The sequence below is a fragment of the Pelophylax lessonae genome (genome assembly GCF_965119305.1).
Source record: "Pelophylax lessonae genome assembly, chromosome: 8".
Classification (NCBI taxonomy): Eukaryota; Metazoa; Chordata; class Amphibia; order Anura; family Ranidae; genus Pelophylax; species Pelophylax lessonae.
Window position 1 is genome coordinate 300496392 of NC_138775.1, and position 23596 is coordinate 300519987.

At 55.7% G+C, this 23596-nt stretch overlaps 1 protein-coding gene across 1 annotated transcript in view; it reads left to right on the forward strand.

The window, feature by feature from the left end:
• Positions 1-23596, forward strand: part of LOC309561681 (microtubule-associated serine/threonine-protein kinase 2-like) — a gene marked incomplete at its 3' end in the record, with an annotated part of 123737 nt that overhangs the window by 88688 nt on the left and 11453 nt on the right. Inside the window, exon 4 of the mRNA XM_082265669.1 lies at positions 14402-14433. Within this exon, the coding sequence (XP_082121795.1) occupies positions 14402-14433 (32 nt within the window). The remainder of the gene's footprint in view (positions 1-14401; positions 14434-23596) is intronic.

Below are 23596 nucleotides of genomic sequence, written 5' to 3' on the forward strand. Positions count from 1 at the left end.
CATTAGTGTGGAGGGGAAGGCTGGACCCTTCATTAGTGTGGAGGGGAAGGCTGGACCCTTCATTAGTAGAGCGGTGGGGAGAGGCCGGACCCTTCATTAGTATGGAGTGGAGGGGAAGGCTGGACCCTTCATTAGTGTGGAGGGGAAGGCTGGACCCTTCATTAGTAGCGCGGAGGGGGAAGGCTGGACCCTTCATTAGTGTGGAGGGGAAGGCTGGACCCTTCATTAGTGTGGAGGGGAAGGCTGGACCCTTCATTAGTGTGGAGGGGAAGGCTGGACCCTTCATTAGTGTGGAGGGGAAGGCTGGACCCTTCATTAGTGTGGAGGGGAAGGCTGGACCCTTCATTAGTGTGGAGGGGAAGGCTGGACCCTTCATTAGTAGAGCGGTGGAGAGAGGCCGGACCCTTCATTAGTATGGAGTGGAGGGGAAGGCTGGACCCTTCATTAGTATGGAGTGGAGGGGAAGGCTGGACCCTTCATTAGTAGAGTGGAGGGGAAGGCTGGACCCTTCATTAGTAGAGCGGAGGGGGAAGGCTGGACCCTTCATTAGTAGAGCGGAGGGGGAAGGCTGGACCCTTCATTAGTAGAGCGGAGGGGGAAGGCTGGACCCTTCATTAGTAGAGCGGAGGGGGAAGGCTGGACCCTTCATTAGTAGAGCGGAGGGGGAAGGCTGGACCCTTCATTAGTAGAGCGGAGGGGGGAAGGCTGGACCCTTCATTAGTAGAGCGGAGGGGGGAGGCTGGACCCTTCATTAGTAGCGCGGAGGGGGAAGGCTGGACCCTTCATTAGTAGCGCGGAGGGGGAAGGCTGGACCCTTCATTAGTAGCGCGGAGGGGGAAGGCTGGACCCTTCATTAGTAGAGCGGAGGGGGAAGGCTGGACCCTTCATTAGTAGGGCGGAGGGGGAAGGCTGGACCCTTCATTAGTAGGGCGGAGGGGGAAGGCTGGACCCTTCATTAGTAGAGCGGAGGGGAAGGCTGGACCCTTCATTAGTAGAGCGGAGGGGGAAGGCTGGACCCTTCATTAGTAGAGCGGAGGGGGAAGGCTGGACCCTTCATTAGTAGAGCGGAGGGGGAAGGCTGGACCCTTCATTAGTAGAGCGGAGGGGGGAAGGCTGGACCCTTCATTAGTAGAGTGGAGGGGGGAAGGCTGGACCCTTCATTAGTAGAGTGGAGGGGGGAGTCTGGACCCTTCATTAGTAGAGCGGAGGGGGGACGGCTGGACCCTTCATTAGTAGAGCGGAGGGGGGAAGGCTGGACCCTTCATTAGTAGAGCGGAGGGGGGAAGGCTGGACCCTTCATTAGTAGAGCGGAGGGGGGACGGCTGGACCCTTCATTAGTAGAGCGGAGGGGGGGCGGCTGGACCCTTCATTAGTAGAGCGGAGGGGGGACGGCTGGACCCTTCATTAGTAGAGCGGAGGGGGGAGGCTGGACCCTTCATTAGTAGAGCGGAGGGGGAAGGCTGGGCCCTTCATTAGTAGAGCGGAGGGGGAAGGCTGGGCCCTTCATTAGTAGAGCGGAGGGGGAAGGCTGGACCCTTCATTAGTAGAGCGGAGGGGACGGCTGGACCCTTCATTAGTAGAGCGGAGGGGGAAGGCTGGACCCTTCATTAGTAGAGCGGAGTGGAGAAGGCTGGACCCTTCATTATGTTTTTATGTCTCTGTTGCAGAATTTTCCTCACTTCCTGTCTGGTAAGACTGTTGTCACCAGGACAGGAAGTGAAGGGAAATCTCTCTAATGGACCCCGGATAGCAGGAATTGTCATCCTTCTGCAGTCCATTGATAACCAGAGAATGTGTTTGGCTTGCGATCCTCTGAGTGTGTTTTGTCTGCTGGGATTTGTACAATGAGGGAGGTGATTGGAGTTGGGGGGGGGAGGGGGGGTCAAACACTCATTTCTAGTCATGCCGGGTGAGATCAGTGAGGAGTGATCAGACTCTGCTAATCCATCTCTTCTATGGTGGGATTGATTCTAGAACAAGTCCCCATTCATGGGCCGCGGCGGGTGACTTAGCCCGGACGCTGTGAATCAGCATTACACGCCATCAGCTGATGGGCTGCCGGGTGCTGTGCTTGGTACCGGTGTCAGGACACCGCTGGCTGCTCCTCCGCTCCATCCTGACGAGGAGTGACGTGAATGGATCGTTATAAATAGTCGCTCCAACTGTTCTCTGCGATATTCCTCCAACATTCGCCGGCTGGAGCTGACAACTCTGTCTGTTCCTTTGTTTACCACGCTAAAATAAGACGCGGCTGATATGTGTGCCGCGTTCGTCATCCCATCCCACCGTCTTGGTGGGTTATTTTTAGAACCAATAGAATGGAGTCAGGAGGTGGGATCCTGTGCGGGATTCCTTTACCTGGCGCTTCGTCCCGTGGAAGCCATCTTGGGGTCAGCGGGGGTTACTGGAAAGTAATGGTTTGTCCTTTATTTGTAGATATAAACGTCTGAACCCGAAACACTTCCTGTTCTATGGTGACAACACTCACCATACTGTGTCTGTGGGGGAGCTGTGTTGTCACCCTAAGTTAAGACTACAGAACACCTCCCTCTGTCTTCAGACATCTATAGTTCACATAGAGGAACTGGACCGGGCTGAGGGCACCGCTTGGGATTTCCGTGCAGAAGCAGCGTTGGGCAGCTCTGCGTTTTCCCACCAGCGCTGATGACATCACAGACTTTGATATAACATTTTTATAAAGTGTTATTATTGGTTAGAACTTCTGTACTTCCTGTTCTGGGGACAACAGCACTTCCCATTCTAAGGAAAGAAATCCCCTCAACCCCCCCCCCCCCCCCCAACACACACACACCCCCCACCCCACTCTCTGCATTTTGATAGACAAACACTCCTCACTATTCCTGTGTCTGTCCAGCTCTGTACATGTAATGCAAAGGAAGAAAATATGTTTAATTTGTTGATGTAGATTCTGGGAATTGGATGGCACCGATTGGCTGCATGAAGATTGGGGGGAACCAATTGGCGGCCTGAATGTCAGAAGGGCGCTGCCTGGTCGTGGGGGGGCGCCGACTGGCTGCCTGGATTCCATCCCACAAGCCAGATTCTTGCTCCTCACACAGACTGACTTTGAGCCTTTATCTGTATTTTTCCTTTTTCTAAGAGCTACAGTATCTGACAAAAGTAAGTACACCCCTCATATTTCTGTGACAACACTGAAGAAATGATACTTTGCTACAATGTAAAGTAGTGAGTGTACAGCTTGTATAACAGTGTAAATTTACTGTCCCCTCAAAATAACTCAACACACAGCTATTAATGTCTAAACCGCTGGCAACAAAAGTCAGTACACCCCTAAGTGACAATCTCCAAATTGGGCCCAAAGTGTCAATATTTTGTGTGGCCGCCATTATTTTCCAGCACTGCCTTAACCCTCTTGGGCATGAAGTTAACCAGAGCTTCACAGGTGGTCACTGGAGTCCTCTTCCCCTCCTCCATGATGACATCACAGAGCTGGTGGATGTTAGAGACCTTCCCCTCCTCCACCTTCTGTTTGAGGATCCCCACAGATGCTCAATAGGGTTTAGGTCTGGAGACATGCTTGGCCAGTCCATCACCTTTACCCTCAGCTTCTTTAGCAAGGCAGTGGTCATCTTGGAGGTGTTTGGGGTCGTTATATTGGAATATTGCCCTGCCCCCCAGTCTCTGAAGGGAGGGGATCATGCTCTGCTTCAGTATGTCACAGTACATGTTGGCATTCATGGTTCCCTCAATGATCTGTATCTCCCCAGTGCCGGCAGCACTCATGCAGCCCCAGACCATGACACTCCCACCACCATGCTTGACTGTAGGCAAGACACACTTGTCTTTGTACTCCTCACCTGGTTGCCCCCACACACGCCTGACACCATCTGACACCAAATAAGTTTATCTTGGTCTCATCAGAGCACAGGAGATGGTTCCAGTAATCCATGTCCTTAGTCTGCTTGTTTTCAGCAAACTGTTTGCAGGCTTTCTTGTCCATCATCTTTAGAAGAGGCTTCCTTCTGGGATGACAGCCATGCAGACCAATTTGATGCAGTGTGCGGCTTATGGTCTGAGCACTGACAGGCTGACCCCTCCCCCACCCCTTCAACCTCTGCAGCAATGCTGGCAGCACTCATACGTCTATTTCCCAAATACAACCTGTGTCTTCCTACAGTCAGGCATGGTGGTGGGGGTGTCATGGGCTGGGGCTGCATGAGTGCTGCCGGCACTGGGGAGCTACAGATCATTGAGGGAACCATGAATGCCAACATGTACTGTGACATACTGAAGCAGAGCATGATCCCCTCCCTTCAGAGACTGGGGGGCAGGGCAGTATTCCAACATAACGACCCCAAACACCTCCAAGATGACCACTGCCTTGCTAAAGAAGCTGAGGGTAAAGGTAATGGACTGGCCAAGCATGTCTCCAGACCTAAACCCCATTGAGCATCTGTGGGGCATCCTCAAACAGAAGGTGGAGGAGGGGAAGGTCTCTAACATCCACCAGCTCTGTGATGTCATCATGGAGGAGGGGAAGAGGACTCCAGTGACAACCTGTGAAGCTCTGATGAACTCCATGCCCAAGAGGGTTAAGGCAGTGCTGGAAAATAATGGCGGCCACACAAAATATTGTCACTTTGGGCCTAATTTGGACATTGTCACTTAGGGGTGTACTGACTTTTGTTGCCAGCGGTTTAGACATTAATGGCTGTGTGTTGAGTTATTTTGAGGGGACAGTAAATTTACACTGTTATACAAGCTGTACACTCACTACTTTACATTGTAGCAAAGTCTCATTTCTTCAGTGTTGTCACATGAAAAGATAGAATGGGAGGGGTGTACTTACTTTTGTCTGATACTGTATAAAAAAAAGTCGCTGATTGCAGACGAGTTTTCCAGATTTCTTTCAGTGGCCGGGCGGTCTGGCAGATTGGCAGCAGATTTTTCCTCGTTCAATCTGCAATTTCATCTTTCAGTGCTCTGTGCAGAGAACTTTCTGCAGGTCGGCGTGTCGCTGCCCCTCCCCCGGCCTCCATATTAAACGTTATTGATGTTAAAGATTAACTTTCCTTCCTGTGCGCCCTTCTGCTGCCCTTTGGATGTTGGGCGATCTCTGCGCAGATGACAGGCATGCTGTAACCATTGGCGGTTTCTTGGTTTGCCGCTGCACTCGTTGCACCATCTGCTGTCAGAAGACAGAGAATTAATAAGTACCCTCCATACTCTGCCTGAAGGCACGCGCCATTACAGATGGCGCCATATTTGTGCCAGGGTTGTGGACATATTTCCTCTCGCCCGAAGCGGCTGATTGAAGCGCCCCGTGGTGTCTGCGCACCCCCCATCGTTCTCTCTAGAAAGCTGCAATCGAGGAGTGAAATGTGGAATAAAGTTCAGCGGGAGTTTAATGAGAGAGGCGGTTCAAAGTGATGAGAAAAATACAGAATCAGCTCGGGGGACCCACAAAAAAATAAAGAGGACCCCTCAGCTGCCGGTCTGCACATCAGATGAACTCCAATGTCAGAGCAGAGATCACCCAAATACATCAATGAAATAACCATTTTACCTGCTGAGATCTGTTACAGTGTTCATCGAGTTTTTTGGTCCAGGAACCCCGGCCAGACAGGATAGGGAGGTCCTGGACCTCTCTGCAGATATCACTCAACTTGAGTCAAAGAACTTAGTCCAGGGCCCACCCCCGCCTTTGATTGGACAGTAAAGCAGGAGCACACAGATCACCTGATCCTTAGACCCCCTCATTAGTAGAGTGAGGGGCAGGCAGGACCCTTCATTAGTACAACGGAGAGGGAGGTTTGACCTTTCATTAGTAGGGGGGGGGGGGGGTGAGTAGCTCTGACATGAGGAAGCAAAGACCTGCCTCTACCAAGATGGCCACCTCCACAAAGTGAGAGTGGGGAAAAGATCTGCTGCAGCCGGTCTATAGGCAGTACTAGAGTCAGAGAGGGGATGGGGCGGGCCACTCGGTAACGGCTCTTGGTACTACATTGGGGGGCTCCGTGAATACTTTAGGATACTTAAACACTGTTTTTTTGCGTAACAGCAGAAAACGGAAGTCAGCATCATAATACAAATATCAATATATAAAAGTAAGAGGGCTGCAAGCTGCCTGCTAAAGCCTCATCCCTCCCCCCTCCGGTAATCATGTCCCCGTCTAGATGGAGCAGAGAGGATGGACTGAGTCTCTGGCCTGTATCTCCTCATCTCCATGCGGATGTAATTTCCTCCGGGTAAATCAGTTTGCAGTCAGCTCTTTGAGCCTAAACAGAGCGGGTGGAAGTCGGCTCAGTAGCAATCTATTAGATTTGTGGGCTTCATGAGAATGGAATTGCTGCAGTAATCTCATTAGCCGAATCTTTCTTCTCTGTGTGACGCTTCGTTAGAGTCTCGTCATTGTGTCCGAGGAGCAATATATGAGAATAACATGAGGATATACTCGGTGATTGTATGGAATGACATCACACCCTGTGTAGTGATCATTTGTCATATCATCTGTCACAATGAGTCCTAATGACCTCTAATTATCGGGATGAGCTGCTCTTTTTGTAAGATCAGTCTTTGCAGTGCAAAGTGTAACAAAGCATCAAATATGCTGGGTATAGTAGTAATTTCCTGAAGGAGGAATCCTGGACCACACTGGGTATGGTAGTAATGTCCTGAAGAGGGAGCCCAGACAATGCTGGGTATGGTAGTAATGTCCTGAAGGGGGAGCCCGGACCATGCTGGGTATGGTAGTAAATTCCTGAAGGGGGAGCCTGGACCATGCTGGGTATGGTAGTAATGTCCTGAAGGGGGAGCCCAGACCATGCTTGGTGGTAGTAGTATGTTTTTTTAGGGGGAGCCTGGACCATAATAGATAGTATTATTGTTCTGAAGGAAGAACCCGAACTATGCTGGGTATAGTATTAATGTCCTGAAGGAGGACCCTGGACCACACTGGGTATAGTAGTAATGTCTTGAAAGGGGTAGAAGAAATGTCCTAATGAAGTGGCCTGAACCATGGTTGGTGGTGGTAGTAGGAGGGAGCTTGGACCATGCCAGATAGTAGTGTTTTGAAGGGGTAACCAGGACCATGTTGGGTATAGTAGTAATGTCTTAAAGGGGGAACCCTGGACCACACTGGGTATAGTAGTAATGTCCTGAAATCTCCCCAGGATAATCGGTCTAAATGAGTGTGTGGTGTTGGGATCAGGGACCAGGAGGGGGTGCACAGTGACAGGCCCATTCAGAGGGGGTTGCACAGTGACTGAGTCCTCTGGGGGGGATTGCACAGTGCTGGGGTCCTCTGGGAGGGGTTGCACAGTGACAGGCCCTCTGGGAGGGGTTTCACAGTGACGGGTCCCCTGGGAGGGGTTGCACAGTGACGGGTCCTCTGGGAGGGGCTGCACAGTGACGGGCCCCCTGGGAGGGGTTGCACAGTGACGGGCCCCCTGGGAGGGGTTGCACAGTGACGGGTCCCCTGGGAGGGGTTGCACAGTGACGGGTCCCCTGGGAGGGGTTGCACAGTGACGGGTCCCCTGGGAGGGGTTGCACAGTGACGGGTCCCCTGGGAGGGGTTGCACAGTGACGGGCCCCATGGGAGGGGTTGCACAGTGACGGGCCCTCTGGGAGGGGTTGCACAGTGACGGGGCCCTCTGGGAGGGGTTGCACAGTGACGGGGCCCTCTGGGAGGGGTTACACAGTGACGGGCTCCTCTGGGAGGGGTTACACATTGACGGGGTCCCCTGGGAGGGGTTGCACAGTGACGGGCCCTCTGGGAGGGGTTGCACAGTGACGGGCCCTCTGGGAGGGGTTGCACAGTGACGGGCCCTCTGGGAGGGGGTTGCACAGTGACGGGCTCCTCTGGGAGCTGTAATGAAGTGGCCTGAACCATGGTTGGTGGTGGTAGTAGTGTTTTTAAGGGGGAGCTTGGACCATGCCAGATAGTAGTGTTGTTTTGAAGGGGTAACCAGGACCATGTTGGGTATAGTAGTAATGTCTTAAAGGGGGAACCCTGGACCACACTGGGTATAGCAGTAATGTCCTGAAATCTCCCCAGGATAATCGGTCTAAATGAGTGTGTGGTGTTGGGATCAGGGACCAGGAGGGGGTGCACAGTGACAGGCCCATTCAGAGGGGGTTGCACAGTGACTGAGTCCTCTGGGGGGGATTGCACAGTGCTGGGGTCCTCTGGGAGGGGTTGCACAGTGACAGGCCCTCTGGGAGGGGTTTCACAGTGACGGGTCCCCTGGGAGGGGTTGCACAGTGACGGGTCCTCTGGGAGGGGCTGCACAGTGACGGGTCCCCTGGGAGGGGTTGCACAGTGACGGGTCCCCTGGGAGGGGTTGCACAGTGATGGGTCCCCTGGGAGGGGTTGCACAGTGATGGGTCCCCTGGGAGGGGTTGCACAGTGACGGGTCCCCTGGGAGGGGTTGCACAGTGACGGGTCCCCTGGGAGGGGTTGCACAGTGACGGGGCCCTCTGGGAGGGGTTGCACAGTGACGGGTCCCCTGGGAGGGGTTGCACAGTGACGGGTCCCCTGGGAGGGGTTGCACAGTGACGGGTCCCCTGGGAGGGGTTGCACAGTGACGGGTCCCCTGGGAGGGGTTGCACAGTGACGGGTCCCCTGGGAGAGGTTGCACAGTGACGGGGCCCTCTGGGAGGGGTTGCACAGTGACGGGGCCCTCTGGGAGGGGTTGCACAGTGACGGGGCCCTCTGGGAGGGGTTGCACAGTGACGGGGCCCTCTGGGAGGGGTTGCATAGTGACGGGGCCCTCTGGGAGGGGTTGCACAGTGACGGGGCCCTCTGGGAGGGGTTACACAGTGACGGGCTACTCTTGGAGGGGTTACACAGTGATGGGGTCCCCTGGGAGGGGTTGCACAGTGACGGGCCCTCTGGGAGGGGTTGTACAGTGACGGGCCCTCTGGGAGGGGTTGTACAGTGACGGGGTCCTATGGGGGGGGGGGGGATACACAGTGCTGGGGTCCTCTGGGAGGGGTTGTACAGTGACGGGGCCTTCTGGGAGGGGTTGCACAGTGACGGGGCCTCTGGGAGGGGTTGCACAGTGACGGGCCCTCTGGGAGGGGTTGCACAGTGACGGGCTCCTCTGGGAGGGGTTACACAGTGACGGGCTCCTCTGGGAGGGGTTACACAGTGATGGGGTCCCCTGGGAGGGGTTGCACAGTGTCGGGTCCTCTGGGAGGGGTTGCACAGTGACGGGCCCTCTGGGAGGGGTTGCACAGTGACGGGCTCCTCTGGGAGGGGTTACACAGTGACGGGCTCCTCTGGGAGGGGTTACACAGTGACGGGGTCCCCTGGGAGGGGTTGCACAGTGACGGGCCCTCTGGGAGGGGTTGCACAGTGTCGGGTCCTCTGGGAGGGGTTGCACAGTGACGGGCCCTCTGGGAGGGGTTGCACAGTGACGGGCCCTCTGGGAGGGGTTGCACAGTGACGGGCCCTCTGGGAGGGGTTACAGCCATTTCTTCTGAATTATGGATATGAAGTCTTCACAGATCTTTGTGTGAATTTATATGATTGTTGCTGGAGGTCATTCTAGCTTCTTGTTGCCACCAGTGGAAGGTCGGGGCTTGTGCTAGTCTATGACGGGTCAGGAAATCCGGGAGCTGTAGGCAGGTCCCCGGTGTCCCCCTCTCCTGAGCTCAGTCTGGTCCCTGGTGTCCCCCTCTCCTGAGCTCAGTCTGGTCCCCGGTGTCCCCCTCTCCTGAGCTCAGTCTGGTCCCCGGTGTCCCCCTCTCCAGAGCTCAGTCTGGTCCCCAGTGTCCCCCTCTCTTGAGCTCAGTCTGGTCCCCGGTGTCCCCCCTCTCCTGAGCTCAGTCTGGTCCCCGGTGTCCCCCCTCTCCTGAGCTCAGTCTGGTCCCCGGTGTCCCCCCTCTTCTGAGCTCAGTCTGGTCCCCGGTGTCCCCCCTCTCCAGAGCTCAGTCTGGTCCCCAGTGTCCCCCTCTCTTGAGCTCAGTCTGGTCCCCGGTGTCCCCCCTCTCCTGAGCTCAGTCTGGTCCCCGGTGTCCCCCCTCTCCTGAGCTCAGTCTGGTCCCCGGTGTCCCCCCTCTTCTGAGCTCAGTCTGGTCCCCGGTGTCCCCCCTCTCCTGAGCTCAGTCTGGTCCCCGGTGTCCCCCCCTCTCCTGAGCTCAGTCTGGTCCCCGGTGTCCCCCCTCTCCTGAGATCAGTCTGGTCCCCGGTGTCCCCCTTCTCCTGAGATCAGTCTGGTCCCCGGTGTCCCCTTCTCCTGAGCTCAGTGTGGTCCCCGGTGTCCCCCCTCTCCTGAGATCAGTCTGGTCCCCGGTGTCCCCCTTCTCCTGAGATCAGTCTGGTCCCCGGTGTCCCCTTCTCCTGAGCTCAGTGTGGTCCCCGGTGTCCCCCCTCTCCTGAGCTCAGTCTGGTCCCCGGTGTCGCCCCTCTCCTGAGCTCAGTCTGGTCCCCGGTGTCGCCCCTCTCCTGAGCTCAGTCTGGTCCCCGGTGTCCCCCTCTCCTGAGATCAGTCTGGTCCCCGGTGTCCCCCTTCTCCTGAGATCAGTCTGGTCCCCGGTGTCCCCTTCTCCTGAGCTCAGTGTGGTCCCCGGTGTCCCCCCTCTCCTGAGATCAGTCTGGTCCCCGGTGTCCCCCTTCTCCTGAGATCAGTCTGGTCCCCGGTGTCCCCTTCTCCTGAGCTCAGTGTGGTCCCCGGTGTCCCCCCTCTCCTGAGCTCAGTCTGGTCCCCGGTGTCGCCCCTCTCCTGAGCTCAGTCTGGTCCCCGGTGTCGCCCCTCTCCTGAGCTCAGTCTGGTCCCCGGTGTCCCCCTCTCCTGAGCTCAGTCTGGTCCCCGGTGTCGCCCCTCTCCTGAGCTCAGTCTGGTCCCCAGTGTCGCCCCTCTCCTGAGCTCAGTCTGGTCCCCGGTGTCCCCCTCTCCTGAGCTCAGTCTGGTCCCCGGTGTCCCCCTCTCCTGAGCTCAGTCTGGTCCCCCTCTCCTGAGCTCAGTCTGGTCCCCCTCTCCTGAGCTCAGTCTGGTCCCCCTCTCCTGAGCTCAGTCTGGTCCCCCTCTCCTGAGCTCAGTCTGGTCCCCCTCTCCTGAGCTCAGTCTGGTCCCCCTCTCCTGAGCTCAGTCTGGTCCCCCTCTCCTGAGCTCAGTCTGGTCCCCCTCTCCTGAGCTCAGTCTGGTCCCCCTCTCCTGAGCTCAGTCTGGTCCCCCTCTCCTGAGCTCAGTCTGGTCCCCCTCTCCTGAGCTCAGTCTGGTCCCCCTCTCCTGAGATCAGTCTGGTCCCCGGTGTCCCCCCTCTCCTGAGCTCAGTCTGGTCCCCGGTGTCCCCCCTCTCCTGAGCTTAGTCTGGTCCCCGGTGTCCCCCCTCTCCTGAGCTTAGTCTGGTCCCCGGTGTCCCCCTCTCCTGAGCTCAGTCTGGTCCCCCTCTCCTGAGCTCAGTCTGGTCCCCGGTGTCCCCCCTCTCCTGAGCTCAGTCTGGTCCCCGGTGTCCCCCCCTCTCCTGAGCTCAGTCTGGTCCCCGGTGTCCCCCCTCTTCTGAGCTCAGTCTGGTCCCCGGTGTCCCCCCCCTCTCCTGAGCTCAGTCTGGTCCCCGGTGTCCCCCCTTTCCTGAGCTCAGTCTGGTCCCCGGTGTCCCCCCTTTCCTGAGCTCAGTCTGGTCCCCGGTGTCCCCCCTCTCCTGAGCTCAGTCTGGTCCCCGGTGTCCCCCTCTCCTGAGCTCAGTCTGGTCCCCGGTGTCCCCCCCCCCTTTCCTGAGCTCAGTCTGGTCCCCGGTGTCCCCCTCTCCTGAGCTCAGTCTGGTCTCCGGTGTCCCCCTCTCCTGAGCTCAGTCTGGTCTCCGGTGTCCCCCTCTCCTGAGCTCAGTCTGGTCTCCGGTGTCCCCCTCTCCTGAGCTCAGTCTGGTCCCCGGTGTCCCCCTCTCCTGAGCTCAGTCTGGTCTCCGGTGTCCCCCTCTCCTGAGCTCAGTCTGGTCTCCGGTGTCCCCCTCTCCTGAGCTCAGTCTGGTCCCCGGTGTCCCCCTCTCCTGAGCTCAGTCTGGGCCCCGGTGTCCCCCCTCTCCTGAGCTCAGTCTGCCCATTGCTATCCGGGGCCCTGTAATGGACCTCCATGCAGGCACAGTGGCTCTGAAGTCCGGCAGGTCCGGAGTTCTATTCAGCGTACAGCTGGTTCCGGACGCACAAACCAGGAATCTCCATCTGCTGGGCAATCCACAGACATGGAGGATCTACTGGATCCCGGCCATGAGGAGCGCCCATGATAATCAGTGCCAATGTGTTGATGGGATTATAGCGGTGACCTGAACACTAATCTGAGATTTCCTCCCCCTCCTCCCCTGGCACTGTGTGCAGAGGCAGCGGCCAAAGCAGACATGGGAGCCCGGGGACCGACACCTACAGGTCAGACACCGTGTCCTCCTCACCAAACCTTCCACACTCCTCTCCATACAAGAAGCTGGAGTCTGTGTACGTGTGTGTGTGTGTGTGTGGGGGGGGGGGGGTATTGGTGTCTGTGTACATGTGTGGGGGGAGCATTGTGTGCTCATGGGACATTTATCTCTCTGTGTTCTATTTGTATAGAAATGGGTAGTGAGCCATAATGAGGGCCTCTAGTGGTGAGATTTATGAACTGCGTTCCCATTATGAGGGGTTCCCACCATCCCTGTGCTGGGTTCCCGGGTCTGTACACCTGCTGTGCCCATTATGAGGGGTTCCCACCATCCCTGTGCTGAGTTCCTGGGTCTGTACCCCCGCTGTGCCCATTATGAGGGGTTCCCACCATCCCTGTGCTGAGTTCCTGGGTCTGTACCCCCGCTGTGCCCATTATGAGGGGTTCCCCCCATCCCTGTGCTGAGTTCCTGGGTCTGTACACCTGCTGTGCCCATTATGAGGGGTTCCCCCCATCCCTGTGCTGAGTTCCCGGGTCTGTACACCTGCTGTGCCCATTATGAGGGGTTCCCCCCATCCCTGTGCTGAGTTCCCGGGTCTGTACACCTGCTGTGCCCATTATGAGGGGTTCCCCCCATCCCTGTGCTGAGTTCCTGGGTCTGTACACCCGCTGTGCCCATTATGAGGGGTTCCCCCCATCCCTGTGCTGAGTTCCTGGGTCTGTACACCTGCTGTGCCCATTATGAGGGGTTCCCCCCATCCCTGTGCTGAGTTCCTGGGTCTGTACACCTGCTGTGCCCATTATGAGGGGTTCCCACCATCCCTGTGCTGAGTTCCTGGGTCTGTACACCCGCTGTGCCCATTATGAGGGGTTCCCCCCATCCCTGTGCTGAGTTCCTGGGTCTGTACACCTGCTGTGCCCATTATGAGGGGTTCCCACCATCCCTGTGCTGAGTTCCTCGGTCTGTACACCCGCTGTGCCCATTATGAGGGGTTCCCCCCATCCCTGTGCTGAGTTCCCGGGTCTGTACACCCGCTGTGCCCATTATGAGGGGTTCCCACCATCCCTGTGCTGAGTTCCCGGGTCTGTACACCCGCTGTGCCCATTATGAGGGGTTCCCCCCATCCCTGTGCTGAGTTCCCGGGTCTGTACACCCGCTGTGCCCATTATGAGGGGTTCCCACCATCCCTGTGCTGAGTTCCCGGGTCTGTACACCCGCTGTGCCCATTATGAGGGGTTCCCCCCATCCCTGTGCTGAGTTCCCGGGTCTGTACACCCGCTGTGCCCATTATGAGGGGTTCCCACCATCCCTGTGCTGAGTTCCCGGGTCTGTACCCCCGCTGTGCCCATTATGAGGGGTTCCCACCATCCCTGTGCTGAGTTCCCGGGTCTGTACACCCGCTGTGCCCATTATGAGGGGTTCCCCCCATCCCTGTGCGGAGTTCCTGGGTCTGTACACCCGCTGTGCCCATTATGAGGGGTTCCCACCATCCCTGTGCTGAGTTCCTGGGTCTGTACCCCCGCTGTGCCCATTATGAGGGGTTCCCACCATCCCTGTGCTGAGTTCCCGGGTCTGTACACCCGCTGTGCCCATTATGAGGGGTTCCCACCATCCCTGTGCTGAGTTCCCGGGTCTGTACACCCCGCTGTGCCCATTATGAGGGGTTCCCACCATCCCTGTGCTGTATTTGGGGTCTATAATACATTTAGGAATTCGGGATATTTGACATGTAACTGAATTATTAGTTTTGGGTGCTCTGGCACTTTAAATTGAAGTGTGTGTTGTATTTCTGGGTAGACGTGCAGCCTGTCCAATCAGAGGCCTCAGCTCATCTCCCCTAATAAGCTCCTCCCATCCTCTGGGATTTGTGTCCTCTGTTTTGTTTTGCCGTTTTCTTATCTTTTGGTCCAGACTGCGACCAGCGAATCTCAGTTGTGGATGGCGCCATCTACTGGTTGTATCGGTAATTGTATCAGGGAGGGGATGGAGGAGCGGTTTGTCTTGTGAGTTTTCTCTCTGGTCTCTCACCGGCGAGCACTGACTCTGTCTTGTCTTTTTCTTCCAGAAGGAACTGAGTCTCCCCAGAAGAGGAAGCTTGTAAGTGAATTTCTTCTTATTCTCAGACTGCTGTGTGGAGTGTTTTGTCTTCCGATCGTTCTATAATGCCGATCGTTCTATACTGTCCATACACAGGACAATGATTGGAGAAGAAATATCTTTACAACATCCCTGGCCTGGCTCTGGTGGTGATTGGAAGGATCTAGGATTGTATTTTGGATGTCTACAGTCATGGCCAAAAATATCGGCACCCCCACATGACGCACCCCCACACGACGCACCCCCACACGACGCACCCCCACACGACGCGCCCCCACACGACGCGCCCCCACACGACGCGCCCCCACACGACGCGCCCCCACACGACGCGCCCCCACATGACGCGCCCCCACATGACGCACCCTCACATGACGCACCCCCACATGACGCACCCCCACATGACGCACCCCCACATGACGCACCCCCACATGACGCACCCTCACACGACGCACCCCCACACGACGCACCCCCACACGACGCACCCTCACACGACGCACCCCCACACGACGCACCCCCACACGACGCACCCTCACATGACGCACCCCCACATGACGCACCCCCACATGACGCACCCTCACATGACGCACCCTCACACGACGCACCCCCACACGACGCACCCCCACACGACGCACCCTCACATGACGCACCCTCACATGACGCACCCTCACATGACGCACCCCCACATGACGCACCCCCACATGACGCACCCCCACATGACGCACCCCCACATGACGCACCCCCACATGACGCACCCCCACATGACGCACCCTCACATGACGCACCCCCACATGACGCACCCCCACATGACGCACCCTCACATGACGCACCCTCACACGACGCACCCCCACACGACGCACCCCCACACGACGCACCCTCACATGACGCACCCTCACATGACGCACCCTCACATGACGCACCCCCACATGACGCACCCCCACATGACGCACCCCCACATGACGCACCCCCACATGACGCACCCCCACATGACGCACCCCCACATGACGCACCCTCACATGACGCACCCCCACATGACGCACCCTCACATGACGCACCCCCACATGACGCACCCCCACATGACGCACCCCCAGGAAATTGTTACAATTACAAATGTTTCCACATTCTCATGTTTATTTCTTTGTATCGGTATGACACCAAAATTTGACCCCAAAATCTGACCCATTCCAGGCAAAACTCCGAAAATGGACAAAATTATTGGCACCTTCTCAATGCTGTGAGAAATAATTGCTTTCCGAAGTTTGTGACGCTAATTTGTCATTTCTCATTAACGCCTTGAAGACCCCGAATTTTCTGTTACTTTTTATGTGAAAATCTTTTTTTTTTTTTTTGCTGGAATCCCCAAACATTATATATATTTTTTTTAAAGCAGAGGCCCTGGAGAATAAATTGGCGGGTTTTGCCTTTTTTTTGTCGCACGATATTTGCGCAGAGGCTTCTCAAATACAAATTTTGGGAAAAAATACTTTTTAAAAAAAATTTAAATGCAAAAAAAAATGCAACGCATAACCCAGTTTTTTTCGTAAATTATAAAAGATGTAACGCCAAGTAGCTAGATACCAAACATGTCATGCTTTCCAAAAAAATACAAAAAATGGTCCCTTCCCCCACCTATAACTGGTCCTAACAGTAAGGAGCGCTGGAAGGGCAAACGCAGGGCAGAAAAGCCAAGGAGTTTCCAGTCACAACTTACCAACCAGCCAGCGACCAATCGAGTTATCCCGTCAAACAATATGCACTAAAAACAAGGGGTTTATTTGCACATATTTGTAAATACATGCGTCAGCTGCAAAAAAATGGCTAAAATTTGCGCACACCCGCTCAACAGCGACAAGTGGCGTGAGTTTTACTATCCGTAGGGAACCCTTTAAAAGCTTTTACAGGTCACCACTTTATATTTACGGAGATCGTCTGCTGCTAGAATTACTGCCCATGATCTGACATTCACGGTGATACCGCACGCGTGTGGGACGATTGCTGCTTGCGTACGTGCAGGACCTACGCGTGCATTCGCCTCTGTGCACCGGGGGGGGGGGGGGGGTCACTAACTTTTTTCTTTTTAAATATTCATTTATTTGTTTTTATTTTTATTATTGCTTTAATTTTTTTTTCACTTTTATTGCTGTCACATGAAATATAAACATCCCTTGTGACAGTAATAGGCAGTGACAGGTACTCTTTATGGAGGGATCGGGGGGAATGTGACAGTAATAGAAGTGACAGGTACTCTTTATGGAGGGATCGGGGGGAATGTGACAGTAATAGGAGTGACAGGTACTCTTTATGGAGGGATCGGGGGGAATGTGACAGTAATAGCAGTGACAGGTACTCTTTATGGAGGGATCGGGGGGAATGTGACAGTAATAGGCAGTGACAGGTACTCTTTATGGAGGGATCGGGGGGGAATGTGACAGTAATAGGCAGTGACAGGTACTCTTTATGGAGGGATCGGGGGGAATGTGACAGTAATAGAAGTGACAGGTACTCTTTATGGAGGGATCGGGGGGAATGTGACAGTAATAGCAGTGACAGGTACTCTTTATGGAGGGATCGGGTGGAATGTGACAGTAATAGGAGTGACAGGTACTCTTTATGGAGGGATCGGGGGAATGTGACAGTAATAGGAGTGACAGGTACTCTTTATGGAGGGATCGGGGGGAATGTGACAGTAATAGGAGTGACAGGTACTCTTTATGGAGGGATCGGGAGGAATGTGACAGTAATAGGAGTGACAGGTACTCTTTATGGAGGGATCGGGGGGGGAATGTGACAGTAATAGCAGTGACAGGTACTCTTTATGGAGGGATCGGGGGGAATGTGACAGTAATAGGCAGTGACAGGTACTCTTTATGTAGGGATCAGGGGGAATGTGACAGTAATAGGCAGTGACAGGTACTCTTTATGGAGGGATCAGGAGGAATGTGACAGTAATATGCAGTGACAGGTACTCTTTATGGAGGGATCGGGGGGAATGTGACAGTAATAGGCAGTGACAGGTACTCTTTATGGAGGGATCAGGAGGAATGTGACAGTAATATGCAGTGACAGGTACTCTTTATGGAGGGATCAGGGGGGGGAATGTGACAGTAATAGGCAGTGACAGGTACTCTTTATGGAGGGATCAGGAGGAATGTGACAGTAATAGGCAGTGACAAGTACTCTTTACGGAGGGATCGGGGGGGGGGGGAATGTGACAGTAATAGGAGTGACAGATACTCTTTATGGAGGGATCGGGAGGAATGTGACAGTAATAGGAGTGACAGATACTCTTTATGGAGGGATCGGGAGGAATGTGACAGTAATAGGCTGTGACAGGTACTCTTTATGGAGGGATCGGGGAGGAATGTGACAGTATTTGGAGTGACAGGTACTCTTTATGGAGGGACCGGGGGGAATGTGATAGTAATAGGCAGTGACAGGTACTCTTTATGGAGGGATCGGGGAGGAATGTGACAGTAATAGGAGTGACAGGTACTCTTTATGGAGGGATCGGGAGGAATGTGACAGTAATAGGAGTGACAGGTACTCTTTATGGAGGAATCGGGAGGAATGTGACAGTAATAGGAGTGACAGGTACTCTTTATGGAGGAATCAGGAGGAATGTGACAGTAATAGGAGTGACAGGTACTCTTTATGGAGGGATCGGGAGGAATGTGACAGTAATAGGAGTGACAGGTACTCTTTATGGAGGGATCGGGAGGAATGTGACAGTAATAGGAGTGACAGGTACTCTTTATGGAGGAATCAGGAGGAATGTGACAGTAATAGGAGTGACAGGTACTCTTTATGGAGGGATCGGGGGAATGTGACAGTAATAGGAGTGACAGGTACTCTTTATGGAGGGATCGGGGGGAATGTGACAGTAATAGGGGTGACAGGTACTCTTTATGGAGGGATCGGGGGGAATGTGACAGTAATAGCAGTGACAGGTACTCTTTATGGAGGGATCGGGGGGATGTGACAGTAATAGGCAGTGACAGGTCCTCTTTATGGAGGGATCGGGGGGGGGGGGAATGTGACAGTAATAGCAGTGACAGGTACTCTTTATGGAGGGATCGGGGGGAATGTGACAGTAATAGGTGTGACAGGTACTCTTTATGGAGGGATCGGGGGGGGGGGGGGGGAATGTGACAGTAATAGCAGTGAGAGGTACTCTTTATGGAGGGATCGGGGGGAATGTGACAGTAATAGGTGTGACAGGTACTCTTTATGGAGGGATCGGGGGGAATGTGACAGTAATAGGCAGTGACAGGTACTCTTTATGGAGGGATCGGGGGGAATGTGACAGTAATAGGAGTGACAGGTACTCTTTATGGAGGGATCGGGGGGAATGTGACAGTAATAGGAGTGACAGGTACTCTTTATGGAGGGATCGGGGGGGGGAATGTGACAGTAATAGCAGTGACAGGTACTCTTTATGGAGGGATCGGGGGGAATGTGACAGTAATAGGTGTGACAGGTACTCTTTATGGAGGGATCGGGGGGAATGTGACAGTAATAGCAGTGACAGGTACTCTATATGGAGGGATCGGGGGGGGGGGGGGTGTCTGTGTGTGCCATACGACACATAGAGAAGAGGAGGAGCAACGAAGACGTCTGAGGATTGGAGGAGAAAAATGGTGGAAAAGCACGGGCAATCTCAGGGGTTACAAGTTCATCTCCAGAGATTCTAAAGTAGTTGTAAATGCAGACGGCGCACTCTATGAACTAAGATAAAAAGCCTTCTGTGTGTAGCAGCCCCCCCCCCCCATACTTACCTGAGCCCCCTCTCCATCAAGTTTTCAGGAGTGTGTCATCTGTCTGAGACTCTCCCTCCTGATCTTGGTGTAGAAGGCAGCGTGGCACCATTCGCTGCAGCTGCTGTTAGTCAATCGAATTGAGCCAATCAGGAGAGAGAGGGGGCGGGACCTGGCCGCAGCCTCGTTTCTGAATGGACACGGGGAGCCTCGGCTTGGGTGCCCCCATAGTAAGCTGCTGGTTGTGAGGGCACTCAACAGGAAGGAGGGGCTAGGAGCTGCAACAAGTTGGGTCTCTGTCAGATGTCAGGAGGATGGAGGCGTACACCCCGTGGCACTGGAGCTGATCTGCCGGGACGGAGGCGTACACCCCGTGGCACTGGAGCTGATCTGCTGGGACGGAGGCGTACACCCCGTGGCACTGGAGCTGATCTGCCGGGACGGAGGCGTACACCCCGTGGCACTGGAGCTGATCTGCCGGGACGGAAGCGTACACCCCGTGGCACTGGAGCTGATCTGCCGGGACGGAGGCGTACACCCCGTGGCACTGGAGCTGATCTGCCGGGACGGAGGCGTACACCCCGTGGCACTGGAGCTGATCTGCCGGGACGGAGGCGTACACCCCGTGGCACTGGAGCTGATCTGCCGGGACGGAGGCGTACACCCCGTGGCACTGGAGCTGAACTGCCGGGACGGAAGCATACACCCCGTGGCACTGGAGCTGATCTGCTGGGACAGAGGCGTACACCCCGTGGCACTGGAGCTGATCTGCCGGGACGGAGGCGTACACCCCGTGGCACTGGAGCTGAACTGCCGGGACGGAAGCATACACCCCGTGGCACTGGAGCTGATCTGCCGGGACGGAAGCGTACACCCCGTGGCACTGGAGCTGATCTGCCGGGACGGAGGCGTACACCCCGTGGCACTGGAGCTGATCTGCCGGGACGGAGGCGTACACCCCGTGGCACTGGAGCTGATCTGCCGGGACGGAGGCGTACACCCCGTGGCACTGGAGCTGATCTGCCGGGACGGAGGCGTACACCCCGTGGCACTGGAGCTGATCTGCTGGGATGGAGGCGTACACCCCGTGGCACTGGAGCTGATCTGCTGGGACGGAGGCGTACACCCCGTGGCACTGGAGCTGATCTGCCGGGACGGAGGCGTACACCCCTTGGCACTGGAGCTGATCTACCGAAACGTGGACTAAAGAGAAAAATTCATCAAAAAATTTGCCAAAACCTACCTGAGGAAGCCAACATCCTTGTGAGAGACGCGCTGCGGACAGACATAACAAAATTACATATTTTTGGTAAAGCTGGTTATTCTGTTTTCAGAAAAAGAAATGGTGTTTAACCGCTTCACGACCGCGCTACAGATGAATGATGGCTACAGCGTGGTCTCACTTTGCCGGGAGGTCGTCGTATGACGTGCTCGTGCTTCCTGCGTGCCCCATGTGGAACGCATCAGCAGTGATCTGTGTGCTTCGGACACAGCTGATCACAAATAGGGGTAAAGAGCCAATCATGGCAGCTCTTTACCATATGATCATCTGTGTCCAATCAGCGCAGCCTCATCCTCACACATCAGCGCAGCCTCATCATCGCACATCAGCGCAGCCTCATCATCGCACATAAGCGCAACCTAATCCTCACACATCAGCGCAGCCTCATCCTCGCACATCAGCGCAACCTAATCCTCCCACATCAGCGCAGCCTCATCCTCCCACATCAGCGCAGCCTCATCCTCCCACATCAGCGCAGCCTCATCCTCCCACATCAGCGCAGCCTCATCCTCCCACATCAGCGCAGCCTCATCCTCCCACATCAGCGCAGCCTCATCCTCACACATCAGCGCAGCCTCATCATCGCACATCAGCGCAGCCTCATCATCGCACATAAGCGCAACCTAATCCTCACACATCAGCGCAGCCTCATCCTCGCACATCAGCGCAACCTAATCCTCCCACATCAGCGCAGCCTCATCCTCCCACATCAGCGCAGCCTCATCCTCCCACATCAGCGCAGCCTCATCCTCCCACATCAGCGCAGCCTCATCCTCCCACATCAACGCAGCCTCATCCTCCCACATCAGCGCAGCCTCATCCTCACACATCAGCGCAGCCTCATCCTCACACATCAGCGCAGCCTCATCATCGCACATCAGCGCAGCCTCATCATCGCACATAAGCGCAACCTAATCCTCACACATCAGCGCAGCCTCATCCTCGCACATCAGCGCAGTCTCATCCTCCCACATCAGCGCAGCCTCATCCTCCCACATCAGCGCAGCCTCATCCTCCCACATCAGCGCAGCCTCATCCTCGCACATCAGCGCAGCCTCATCCTCGCACATCAGCGCAGCCTCATCCTCGCACATCAGCGCAGCCTCATCCTCGCACATCAGCGCAGCCTCATCCTCGCACATCAGCGCAGCCTCATCCTCGCACATTAGCGCAGCCTCATCCTCCCACATCAGCGCAGCCTCATCCTCCCACATCAGCGCAGCCTCATCCTCCCACATCAGCGCAGCCTCATCCTCGCACATTAGCGCAGCCTCATCCTCGCACATCAGCGCAGCCTCATCCTCGCACATTAGCGCAGCCTCATCCTCGCACATCAGCGCAACCTAATCCTCGCACATCAGCGCAGCCTCATCCTCGCACATCAGCGCAACCTAATCCTCACACATCAGCGCAGCCTCATCCTCCCACATCAGCGCAGCCTCATCCTCCCACATCAGCGCAGCCTCATCCTCCCACATCAGCGCAGCCTCATCCTCCCACATCAGCGCAGCCTCATCCTCGCACATTAGCGCAGCCTCATCCTCGCACATTAGCGCAGCCTCATCCTCACACATCAGCGCAGCCTCATCCTCACACATCAGCGCAGCCTCATCATCGCACATCAGCGCAGCCTCATCATCGCACATAAGCGCAACCTAATCCTCACACATCAGCGCAGCCTCATCCTCGCACATCAGCGCAGCCTCATCCTCCCACATCAGCGCAGCCTCATCCTCCCACATCAGCGCAGCCTCATCCTCCCACATCAGCGCAGCCTCATCCTCCCACATCAGCGCAGCCTCATCCTCCCACATCAGCGCAGCCTCATCCTCGCACATCAGCGCAGCCTCATCCTCGCACATTAGCGCAGCCTCATCCTCCCACATCAGCGCAGCCTCATCCTCCCACATCAGCGCAGCCTCATCCTCCCACATCAGCGCAGCCTCATCCTCCCACATCAGCGCAGCCTCATCCTCGCACATTAGCGCAGCCTCATCCTCGCACATCAGCGCAGCCTCATCATCGCACATAAGCGCAACCTAATCCTCACACATCAGCGCAGCCTCATCCTCGCACATCAGCGCAACCTAATCCTCACACATCAGCGCAGCCTAATCCTCACACATCAGCGCAGCCTCATCCTCCCACATCAGCGCAGCCTCATCCTCCCACATCAGCGCAGCCTCATCCTCCCACATCAGCGCAGCCTCATCCTCGCACATCAGCGCAGCCTCATCCTCGCACATCAGCGCAGCCTCATCCTCGCACATCAGCGCAGCCTCATCCTCGCACATCAGCGCAGCCTCATCCTCGCACATCAGCGCAGCCTCATCCTCGCACATCAGCGCAGCCTCATCCTCGCACATCAGCGCAGCCTCATCCTCGCACATTAGCGCAGCCTCATCCTCCCACATTAGCGCAGCCTCATCCTCCCACATCAGCGCAGCCTCATCCTCCCACATCAGCGCAGCCTCATCCTCCCACATCAGCGCAGCCTCATCCTCGCACATCAGCGCAGCCTCATCCTCGCACATCAGCGCAGCCTCATCCTCGCACACGAGCGCAGCCTCATCCTCGCACACGAGCGCAGCCTCATCCTCGCACACGAGCGCAGCCTCCTCCTCGCACACGAGCGCAGCCTCCTCCTCGCACACGAGCGCAGCCTCCTCCTCGCACACGAGCGCAGCCTCATCCTCGCACACGAGCGCAGCCTCATCCTCGCACATCAGCGCAGCCTCATCAGCGCCCATTATAAAGAAGAAAAATGTAATTACACAATTTTTGGGCTTTTTTCATTTGTTTAGAAAGCCCCCCAGTGGTGAATAAATAAAACCAAAAGAAAGCTCTATTTGTCTCAAAAAAATGATAAAATTTTAGTTTGGTTACAGTGTTGCATGACCGTGCAATTGCAATTCAAAGTGTGACAGTGTTGAAAGCTGAAAATTGGCCTGGGGGGGGGGGGGGGGGCGGGCGGAGTTCCCGGTAGGGTGGTGGAGGTTCACTGAAGTTTTGGGGTTGCTTTGCCCCTTCAGGCCCTGGATGTCTTCACTATTTGTATGGCATTATGAAATCTGAAAAGAAGTGAAAATCTGGGGTACAATGTAAGGCCCAGTGTCATAAAGTTGCGTCT